The sequence below is a fragment of the Pygocentrus nattereri genome, chromosome 6 (genome assembly GCF_015220715.1).
Source record: "Pygocentrus nattereri isolate fPygNat1 chromosome 6, fPygNat1.pri, whole genome shotgun sequence".
In the NCBI taxonomy this organism is placed as follows: Eukaryota; Metazoa; Chordata; class Actinopteri; order Characiformes; family Serrasalmidae; genus Pygocentrus; species Pygocentrus nattereri.
This window is the reverse complement of record NC_051216.1, coordinates 13933459-13945314: the sequence shown is the minus strand read 5'-3', so window position 1 is coordinate 13945314 and position 11856 is coordinate 13933459. Positions and strand designations below refer to the sequence as shown.

The 11856-nt window shown below is 37.3% G+C and overlaps 1 protein-coding gene across 8 annotated transcripts in view; it reads right to left on the bottom strand.

The window, feature by feature from the left end:
• Nucleotides 1–5702: 5702 nt before the first annotated feature.
• Nucleotides 5703–11856, bottom strand: part of LOC108423895 (activin receptor type-1) — a 59716-nt gene continuing 53562 nt past the window's right edge. For all 8 annotated transcript variants that reach the window (XM_017691519.2, XM_017691523.2, XM_017691520.2 and 5 more), the window contains 3 exons: nucleotides 11650–11847; nucleotides 8825–8955; nucleotides 5703–6655 (listed from right to left, as the gene is read on the bottom strand). In XM_017691519.2, coding sequence (XP_017547008.1) covers nucleotides 6521–6655; nucleotides 8825–8955; nucleotides 11650–11847 — 464 coding nt within the window. In that variant the 3' untranslated portion in view covers nucleotides 5703–6520. The remainder of the gene's footprint in view (nucleotides 6656–8824; nucleotides 8956–11649; nucleotides 11848–11856) is intronic.

Below are 11856 nucleotides of genomic sequence, written 5' to 3'. Positions count from 1 at the left end.
GGTGTCAGTACTTAGTTAACAGTCGTCAGTTGTCAGGTGTCGGTCCTTAGTTAACAGTCGTCAGTTGTCAGGTATCAGTCCTTAGTTAACAGTCACTAGTTATCAGGTGTCAGTCGTTAGTTAACAGTTGTCAGTTGTCAGGTATCAGTCCTTAGTTAACAGTTGTCAGTCATTAGTTAACAGTCGTCAGTTTTCAGGTGTCGGTCCTTAGTTAACAGCCGTCAGTTGTCAGGTGTCGGTCCTTAGTTAACAGTCATCAGTTTTCAAGTGTCGGTCCTTAGTTAACAGGTGTCAGGTGTCAGTCCTTAGTTAACAGTCGTCAGTTGTCAGGTGTCAGTCCTTAGTTAACAGTTGTCAGTTGTCAGGTGTCAGTCCTTACTTAACAGTTGTTAGTCCTTAGTTAACAGTCATCAGTTGTCAGGCGTCAGTCTTTAGTTAACAGTCGTCAGATGTCAGGTGTCAGTCCTTAGTTAACAGTCGTCAGATGTCAGTCCTTACTTAACAGTTGTCAGTCCTTAGTTAACAGTCATCAATTGTCAGGCATCAGTCCTTAGTTAACAGTCGTCGGTTGTCAGGCGTCAGTCCTTAGTTAACAGTCGTCAGATGTCAGGTGTCAGTCTGTAGTTAACAGTAGTCAGTCCTTAGTAAACAGTCGTCGGTTGTCAGGTGTCACTCCTTACTTAACAGTTGTCAGTCCTTAGTTAACAGCCGTCAGATGTCAGGTGTCAGTCCGTAGTTAACATTAGTCAGTCCTTAGTTAACGGTCATGAGTCCTTGGGTAACAGGCATCAGTCCTTAGTTAACAGTCATCAGTTGTCAGGTGTCAGGTATCAGTTGTCATTCAACAGGTATCAATCATCAGTTTCAGGTATCTAATAATAATAATAATAATAATAAGAATAATAAATGATAATGATAATAATAATGTAAAATAAATTATATAAAAAAAAAAGTGAAATGAAAAAAGGAGAGAGGATTTTCCATTTGAAGTTTGATGACTATTAACAAACTATTAATCAAGTTAGCTAGCTAGCTCAAATTACATCACTTATTCCTACTGAAGTGTTAGCTAGACACTTTTCCCAAGCTTCTGTTTCTACACAGAACTGTTGAGGATGTTTATTGAGAAAGGATGTTTCATTACTAAATATAACCAATATCTATCTATCTATATATAGATAGATAGATAGATAGATAGATAGATAGCTAGATAGATATACACACACACATATATATATACATATATATATATATATATATATATATATATATATATATACATATATATATATATATATATATATATATATGTGTGTGTGTGTGTGTATAAATGAAATATATTCTTTGGGAATAACTTGACATGATTACAGATGTAATGATGAATGTAATTTGAGCTTGATAAATATTTATTTACGCACAAGCAATTAATGTCTCATAAATCAGACCCATCCTCTTTTCATTTCACAATAAGTTTTCTGGATCCTTTCAGTTAATATTTATAAATTCATGAAACTGACAACTGATGACTTATACCTGACATCTGATGACTAACGACCTGAGAACTGACATCTGATGACTGATACTTAACAACTGACAACTGCTACCTGACAGCTGGCGACCAAAAACTGACGACTGATACTTGACAACTGACACCTCATCACTGATGACAACTTTGACAACTGATACCCAAGAACTGACAACTGATACCTCACAACTGATGACTGATACCAGATGACTGGCGGCTGCTATTTGACAACTGCTACTGACAATTGACGACTGCTACCTGACAACTGATACCTCACAACTGATGACTGATACCAGACGACTGGCGGCTGCTATTTGACAACTGCTACTGACAATTGACGACTGCTACCTGACAACTGATACCTGACAGCTGATGACTGATAATTGACAACTACTACCTGATGACTGACAGCTGATATATGACAACTGACCACTGCTACATACCTGGTGGCTCACAATTGATACCTTACAACTGATGATTGCTATTTGATAACCAAGACCTGACAAGTGATGAATGACACCTGTCAACTGACACCTGATGACTGATACTAGCGTGGTGATAACTCAGGCTTGAAGCAATGTTTTGTGATACTGGAGTACTTGGGGGAGAAGTAGTGTCTCAGTTCTGTTTAAAACACAGTTTTAAAACACAATAAAACTGTTCATCAAAATATATTGAATGTGTCTTATTTTATTACTTCCCTGGACTAATATTAAAAGTTAAGCATTTAAAGGTGACATTTGTTGCCATATATTTAATCTCACCTTTGTAAGCGAGAACTTTGGTGTAACTGGACGTTCACAAGTATGACATGAACACTACAACCAGCAAGCAAGTGGCACTCCAGGACCAAGAATGATTACTGTTATTCTATAGATATCTATAGGGTACCCACAAAGAAATGAATACATACACTGAATCTGAAATAAATATAACCTACTCACATAAATACATAGAATTGTATTCATTGCTATTTGCCTTATGAGGGATGCTGCTCTACCCATGTGTGCAACTCTACCCTTAAACTCAAATCTTTCAGCTGCAGTTTTGGATGCAAAGACACAAACAATCAAAAAACATATTTTCCTTCTTGGTACCAGCCAAATGCCCCCCAGAGTATCAAAGTGTTCATGTTCTAGAGACATTTAGTCCCCACAAAGAGATAAACACACACTGAAAAGGAGCCAAAAAGATGAGCTCTGTCATTTATTACGGCTTCAACCATAAATGAATACTGTTCAAGGTTTCCTTTGGCAGGCAAATGTGCCTCTGCCCAACTTCAGCTGATCGTGTGTGGCATCTGTCTGGGTGGAAAGATTCAGGGCAAGGGTAGAGCAGCTAAACACAGCCACAGCTACAAGAGAGCGAACTGTTAGAGATACTTGGGCCCTGCTTCCAAAACAACAACAGCCTTACATTCAGAGAGAGCATTGGATTTACTGTATGGCGACACGCACCATAATACAGCTGAACTTAAAAATGTAAATGAAGTAAAACATACATGAACACAATCACTGCAGACTTTTTATATGAAACAAATAAGCACCATCAAGAAACAGAGAGAGATTTTTTCATAAGAGCTGTGGGTAAAAATATCCTGCGCAATTTTCATGTGTTGTTTTTCACTTGCAGTTCTTTTATAGCAATGTTAAAGCACTTCCAGTCCCTAATAGTGTTTTGAACTTTCTCTGCTTTGTACTCCTGTCAATTCTATTCAAATGGAAGGTTATTAGCTAAAGCTTAACCGAATGCTGGAGCAAGGCTCATTTTACTATAATGCACAACCTGCTGATTGGGGGGTGGGGGGCGTTTCGAGCCCTCCAGAGGACTTCCTCAATCATAGTGAGAGACGCTCTTCTGCCTGATTCCTTCATTAGCCACTCAAATAGAGGCAAATCAGGGCTCCGGTAGTTGTACATTACCACTAATGTTCTTAATCAGTGAGAAAATAACCATTATCTCAAAGCTGTGTCTATGGATATTAATGGTGTTTTTGAAATGTGAATACAGGCCTAACAGCATGGTTAATCCAGAAGAAAATTTGTTTACTGGTTATACTGAACCTTGAAACTGTTGACTGCTACTGTGTTTCTCAGGACCTGGTATCAACAGGAAGGCAACACTGTGCCTCAACCAACTGTATGAAACGCAGCCAAAAATGTAACAAATATCATCCAAAACATTGCAGCGCTACTCATACTTAGTAACTAAAAACAGATGTTAAAAACAGATGTTTTTAATGTGAACAGATAAAAAAAAAGTCCTGTTCACAGACAGACGCAGATGGACATAGTAATTCTGGTCTCGGAGATGAATGTTTCATGTACATGGTCACTAACATTGTAAACCTAGCTAAACTGAATAAAATGTGACAGCATGACAAACCAATGTCTTTGCCAACAGGTGCAACAGCCAGACGTCCTGTTAAAACCTCAAAATTACAGCCTTGGATAATACAATGAGTCTCTTCTCCACCCATTTGACTTCTGGTCCCTTTTTCAGTCCATTCATTTCACTTATTAGAGATTTTTTTTTGCAAATAAAAGAATGCAGAGGATGACGTGCTTGCCATATTTTGCTGTATTATGTTATGTTATTTGCAGGGAATGAAAGATTCATTATGCCAAACACAGCTAATAATTACTCAAAGTATAGACAGAAAGAGTCTGTGTATCAGCTTTCTGATCTGTAATTATCCATAATCTCCCAAAAGGATTCCGAACCGCTACTCTGGTGGAAGCAGATGATGTGGAGCCTGTATTTTGGCTTTTAAAATCTAAAAGCAGTTCCATTATCATGACAGAGGTATGGGAAAGTACAATTATGGGGTTGATGAGGAGACATCTATTTCAAAAATGATTGCACAGTCCTACCATGAAGTGTTCTGAAAAGATATACGGTACTTTGCCAGTCAGAGACCACCCTTCATTTATAGAACTTCTAGTCAAATCAGTCATGAAGTAGAAGTTGATCATTTTTCATCATACTGTTAGCCATTTCCTTTTCTCAGTAAGCTCCACATCCTTTCAGACTAAGGCCCAATCTCGTTTTACCCCTTGCCCCTAATACTTAGCCCTTACCCCTCTGTTTTGTGTGTTCACGCCTAGGGGTAGGGTGTCCTGATTTTTGTTGAGTTAGGCGGGTAGGGCGAAGTGTTAGGGCTGCATGACCATTCAAAAAGAGGCTCACTCCAGAATGCTATAAGGAAAAAAGAAAAAACAGCAAGATGGCCAAAGAAACGCATAAACGTGAGCTAAAAATACAATAACCATAGTATTATCTTAGTTTATCAAAGTATTATGGTCCTTTTCCTCATAAGAAGCATAAAAAAAAAATCGTAGCATGCTAATGTCTCAGTAGCCAGCTAGCAAGCTAAATTTCCTGTTCCACCTTAAATGGTACAGCTGTTACATTCGGCCACCTCAGGTGTCAGAACTGACTTCAGCTTCATATCATGAAAGAATAGGGGTGGACGATAATAAACATCACTTCCGCCCCTTTGAAGGCATGCGATGCCCTAAAGTTAACCAAACTTCAGCAGTGAACTTTGAGCTGAACTTCACCCTCCTCTGCTGTCACCACAGACTGGCAGGGTCATCTACAGAGCAGTACTAGTAGCCTGTTAATGAAGCAATGTTCTTCTTTATTTGAGGGTCCCATTTCATAGGGGAAGATTTCAACCACCAAAATAAGAATTAGGATCGGGTCCAAGTATTAGATTGTCTTCTCACAGTGGAAGGATGGACACAAACACCTGTGGATTTTTTCAGATCTGAAGTAAGAGTGGAGATTGATTTTCTCCTCTTTCTCAAAGACGAAAGCTTTAAGTACTGTTTATCTAAGGGGTAGAGGTTTGGTGGTCTACCAGGTCTTGCATGGTTGTTAGGAGTCCCATTTTCTGTTTTAATAATATCTCCAATGGAATCTCCTGTTTTCCCCCACTTCTTTTCCTTTGATTTCGCCCCTTCCTTATGCAAGTGCATAGTCTTATTTTTGATCTCCTCAGAAATATATCTTTAAAAAAATGAACCACATGTACTTAAAGGCCATTTTGACTAGAAATGAAATAAATTTAAGTAAATAAGTAAATACAGAAATTATCCAAAAGAGATTTACCTGAGTTATGCAGGTAATGCACACATACAGATGCACAGCTCACAATAATTACTCAATTTTATGGAGTTAAGGAACTTCTAGTATTTTTTATTTACTCTTTTAGCATCTGTACTCAATAAAGCTTATGAAACAAACAAAAGGAAAAAAGCTAAATGCTCAATGATACAAAAAATATGTGACAAGTTAAACATCTCAGGCAGAACAGTGACAAGGTGGCCATCGTACCAGTCAAAAACGGAGTTAAATAAATTACAGATTGAGTGACACGAATGAATACAGAGACACTTTTTTGCAATTGTAAACGCCAGTGCAAAAGTACACAACAAAAAAGGCAGCCAAAATAAAACTAAGTATACTTTGTCTCTGATTATGGATAAGGATATGGTGGAAGTGGAATATAAAATAACCTTTTATTTGGCAAATTGTCATCTTTTTTTCCCTCTCAATTCTTCTGTAACAGTGCAAGTAAGGAATGCTAGAGACTTGCCAGTGCAAAAAACCAAAAAGAAGCACGGTCAATATTGCTAAATGAAAGACGCTGTTTTCAGACAGTTCTAAAAATCAAAGCTGCGTTAGAAGTAAACCGTAGCTCTAAAGCCACTTTCTCCAAGGTCCTGCTACTGTAACAGTCTCTTCTTTGAAGAATGTGACTACATGTGAAAGCTAGGTCTCAAGAACTTTCTGTAGTCTTTATAAATGCCCACTGTGCCATCTTTGGATGCCAAAACATGTCCCACTGCGTGTTTAAAATAAATACATTGTGCCTCTGGGAGAGCACAGTGCCCAAGCGGTCCCTTCCCCCCACCCCACCCCAGTACTCCAGCCGAGTCTTCGCTGGACTTGGTAAAGGCCTTTGACAATCTTCCGTACGGAAGGAGTTCAAATGTCCGCTTTTATTTTGTCCAGAGAGTTATCGATTTTTGTCAGAGTCTTTTTGATGCGCAAGGCTGTAAGCCGAGCAGATGGGTTCTGGTACCAGCACTCCTTCATGAGCTTGGCGATGGAGGTTAAAGTCTGGGGAAAAAAGTAAAAACAACGTAAAGTCAGACACCAGAAACTGAATATCTCAAACATATTTAAAACAAACGGCACATTGCAGGGCTGACAAATACAGAGAGCATGTGAACGAAAGAGCCACCCCTGTTAAAAGCACTAAAAGCCATTAACAAAAACATTTCAGAAGCAGAAAAAAAATTAGCACATAGAAAAAAGTGAAAGTAAAAACTGACGCGCACATTTATATTCAAAAGAGTGAAAATTAGTAGTAATAATAAATGTGATACAAATAATACATTTGATTTAACATATTCTGGATATTTTGATGCTTAATATTTTGCTTGAGGATTTCAGTATTTTATTTGAAATTTTAGCACAAATGTAACCATTCTAAAGTAGTAACTTTGTAGGAGAAGGGAAAAAACTTATTAACATCATTCTGGAGTATTTCTATTGGTCTATTCTTCAAGAAATGTTCACACAATGCAAAGGACAAAATATAATAAAGTACAAAGTTTTGTTCTGACAGTGCTCTAACGAGGGCTGGCCAGAATATTTAAAAACGTGGGTATTCATTTGTTACGCTGGTATTAATTTCCCTGTTTAAAGCTCCATAAACACATGTTTTGGGGATCTGGAGACCTGCTGGTGAAAACTGTGTGCAGTGTTGAAAGAGTATTCAAAGAAAACTCAGTCAAAACTTGCTGAAGCATGTGTTTGTGAAGCATGTGTCTTGATATCTTCATCAGTATAATGTTGATTTTGTATTTTGAGACCAAAACATTGAGCCGGACAACTCTTTTTGAGTCTGTGTGTGTGATAGCAATGCTTAAAGGCGTATGACGTGGTCCAAAGAACTCCTGTGAGATCCGACTTTTAAATGATTATTTCAGGCTTTAGAAGTCAATGAGCAGCAGCGCTATCATATTTTAGCTCATATTTCCCCTCCTGACTCAGTAATGCTACTTCTTTTCATTTTACCAAACAAAAATCTTACATAGTGCAGCTTCAATATTTGGAAGCTTCAATCTTCTGAAGCTTGTTATTTGAAGCCACAAAAATTCTAGCCTAAAATAAATTTCATCAGTAGGTCTTTAGTTCTAACAGTTACAGTTAATTTACAGAGAATAAGATCATAGCAGGTTAAGTTGAACACATCATAGATTCATGCCAGTTATCCACATCACCTCACCTCAGAGTGCAACAAACTATACTGCTGTGCCCATAGTCACTGAAGCTAAAAGAGCAGAGATGCCTCAGGAATAAATTATGTATGTGGGAACACTGGCTGTTAAGTTATAAATTATATATACTATTATTATACCATTAGTACATTGTTGCCACCTCATGGATATGCTTTAAACTGCAGTAACTAACAAGCCTAAAAGGATGTTTAATGATGAAACAGAAATGTTATTGTGATAAATACTGATTTAATGCAGTGGTGTTTTTTCATGAGTGTTCAGACATTTTATTCAAAAATATCAAAGAGTATGCAAAGTCTGTGAAATGCTGTTCAGGCCAACCCTACAATTAACCTTTAGAGGTCACAGCTGTTAACAGGAAATCCATAAGCATGATGTAATTTGATCAATTATTTCTCAGCCAAAAAGATTTTAAACTTTCAATCAATACCACATTTGTGTTAGTAAGCAGAAAAGAATATCTCACTGCTGTCAGAAAAAAAACATTGTATCTCTGAAATGGTAAATTTACAGCAGAAATATAAAACATACTTAAAATACTAAACCCCCCCCCCCCCCCCCCCCCCCAAGTCATTTTGGGCTGTTTCTTTTGGTCCATTCATCATGAAATTTACAAACAACATAAAGGGCAACGGACGTTTTTAAATTATGACAAAAACTGAAAAACAGAAAAATACATTTTCTTTAGAAAGCAGCAGTATATTAGTTATAACTGTGTACAGCCCTGTATTGCAGAAATAAAAACCATTCTTTAAATTTCTGCCATGCTTTTCGTCATTTCTTGACATTAAAACAAACTTGGAAGTCCATGCGATAGTAAAACAAACCGATGGCAATATTAGGTTAGCAGAAGAAACTCAACTTTTAATTTAACTGATTGAAATGATAATATTTTATACAAGGTTATAAAAACCACATCCTGTGGGCTCTCTCCCTGACACTGGTAAACAGCATTAATGACTGTATTAAAACATGTACTCACAGAATCTGAGAACCATCTGTTGGGGATGTTTGGTCTTTGTTGGTCTATACACACCACCTTTTTCATGTCCTCAAAGCTGGGGTCACTAGGCACTGCATCATGGAAGGGAGGCTTGTAGTCTTCTACAATACCTGCACAGCCACACATAAATAAGCGCATAAATATATTACAGGTGAGTCATAATTAAAATGACTGGCTCCAATTCTTACATTCAGGCTGTAATTCTCCAAACAATCAAAACCTGTGGTAATTAACATGGCTGAAATTTGCTAATGCGTCTAATGTGTAACAGGTTGGCTCCTGCAGTGGAAAGATAGTCAAAGTGCCATGGGTCAACCTTCACTGCCAACTGAGCCTATAAATAGAAGGCTAAAGCCATTTAGACAGGAGAGAATCAGCATCCATTACAGATAGTACACTACATTGCAGTCATCTTAAGCAAGTGATGAAATGACTGTCACTAGATATACGACTCCAGTATGTAAAACTAGCCTGATCTAGAGCAGGTTTTCAGCCGCTGCCACGACTATTAATACTGCTTGAATATGTACATACCGTACATACTCACATGACAGACTACACATTCACACATGCACAATGCACCTTAATCAAAAAGCATTCATCGTTTTCTTCAATGATGCTGGGTACAAGCATCTAAGAATAAAGCTCCATTCAGTTTTTTAACACATTCAGCCAGACACAGCACAAAGCAGGCTAATGATACATACAACAGCATAGATTGTAAATTCAATTGCACAGTGTAGAGCAATACATTATAGTCCGTCTTCTATTACAGATCAACCTAAAAGTGTTGTATGTAAATTCTCAACTTTACATTATTAAGCATACATAGCACAGAATTCACTTGCAATGCAATGCCTATAGTCTAACTGACTGAGAGAATAATGCTTAGAGCAGAGCTGTTGTAACATTGTAGTTATATTTGTTGTATATTTCACTTGAAAGTCCCCAAGCATTTGGAATTTGCAGTTCGTATTACAAGAACACTGAGCATAAACTGGGTAAACGGTCTACTAAATTAAGTTTACCATGAATTATTTTAATTATTTTACCTTTGTAGTGATTTGAGGATGGATGCACAGCGTCCTTCTCCCAGGACAAAAACCATACCACATGTAAAACTGCCAATTCTTCATCATGCTTTGGGATTAAAGTTATATGATACTAAGATATCTGCTATAGATATTCTAATTCTGCCCTGCGATGGACTGGCGACCTGTCCAGGGTGTATCCTGCCTTCCGCCCGAAGACTGCTGGGATAGGCTCCAGCACCCCCCAGCGACCCTGACGGAGAAGCGGCTTAGAAAATGGATGGATGGATGGATGGATATTCTAATTCTATCCATTCCAGCCATTGCTTTCGGTGTTTTGGGAGTACCAACCCCTCAGTTTTATTTTAAAACATTTTTTTTAAGAATTTGACCACTGCTGATAGGGCAAAACATAACATCCTGTACAATGGTCAGAAAACACCCTTCATTTATGTAATTTTCAGTCAAAATTAAGTTATTCATTTTTCAGGTGATATCTCTCAGATCTCTGCTCAACAGCTATATAAAAAAAAATATCTGCTTTTTCGCTGACCATGAAAAAAATGCATGACTTGTAACTGGACTGCTCGATAATGACAAAAATCAAACACTGTTGTTTTAATCAATATTGAGATCACAATTATTTAACATGGTTACTCATTCACTTTGCAAACCTCATGCATTTGAGACACTTTCTTCTAAACTTTTAAGATATATCCCTGCAGATTTACTTTGAAAGACAATGAAAGTCTCCTGAAAAGAAAGGCATCCATATCAAAAGCCGACACTAAATACTGTAAATTTGCTTGCAAAGCTAGCTGTTGAGGCTTCAGCTAAATTAAAATAATATTTGAAAAAAAAATCTGCTTATTGCTGACACTGAAAAAATGAATAACTTATGGCAAAAACTTTGGAAACCTCATGTATTTACTGAACTTTTTTAAAAACCTGCCTTTTTCAAACTGGATTTCCTTGAACTTTAAATATAATTAAATTAAAAAACGAAATTAAAAATGGTAAATAAAAATAAAACCTACTGAAAATTACTGAACATATATAAAAATAATAAATCAAATGAAATTAGACCAAAATAAATTAGATAAGTTTGGGCTGTTAAGGATGGGAAAAAGCACACCACTGTAAAGGAAAGGAGTGTGTGCTGGATTGACTTGATAAAATGAAAGCATCATTGTGAAACTAACACGTCCCACCAATTGCTTTACCTCGGTTATCTTGTTTTCATAATCGTTGAAAGCGAAATTGTAATTGTAAATAAATTGTATATAAATGACCATTTTGCCTGATAATGAAATGAATGGACTCTTTTGCACAGTACTGAAAATGTTTAAGAATGCAGTAAAGGAGCGCTGTAACCTATGATCTCTACAATAAACAATACTTTATTTTTTAAGTTACTGTCTAAGAGACTGAGGCCTTGTTTGGGCTCTGTAACTTTGAGCAAAATAATAAAATAATCTACTGTGCAAAAACAATGTATATTGTATCAATACATTTGTGGGTGGTTATAATCTCCAACCCTTAATTTTCCAATAACTTGTGTGACAGCTTGTGCAAAATCTCTCAAAGTGTGGAAAAGATAACAGATGCATTCCACAAAGTACATCATCTCAGTGAGAACATGAGAGAAAAGATAAATGTCTAAGAATATCTTTTCCCTGTCTAATGCCAAAGTGCTCAAATTTCTGAGAAGCTATGAGGCACATTCATATCTTTACCAGGCTGAGGCCACAGAAGGTAAAAAAAGCGACTGACCATTGCTGACTGTCCGTCTGGCAATTTCCCACAACACAAGGCCAAAGGCCCAGATGTCCACTCTTTTGTAAGACTCAAAGCAGTCCACTTGAATGGAGTCGTCCAGCACCTCAGGAGCCATGTAGCGCTTGGTGCCCACTTTAGGGTTATTCCCCACGTCCAGCTCATTGGTGTCCTGGTAGTGCATGACAGCCAACCCTGAGGAAG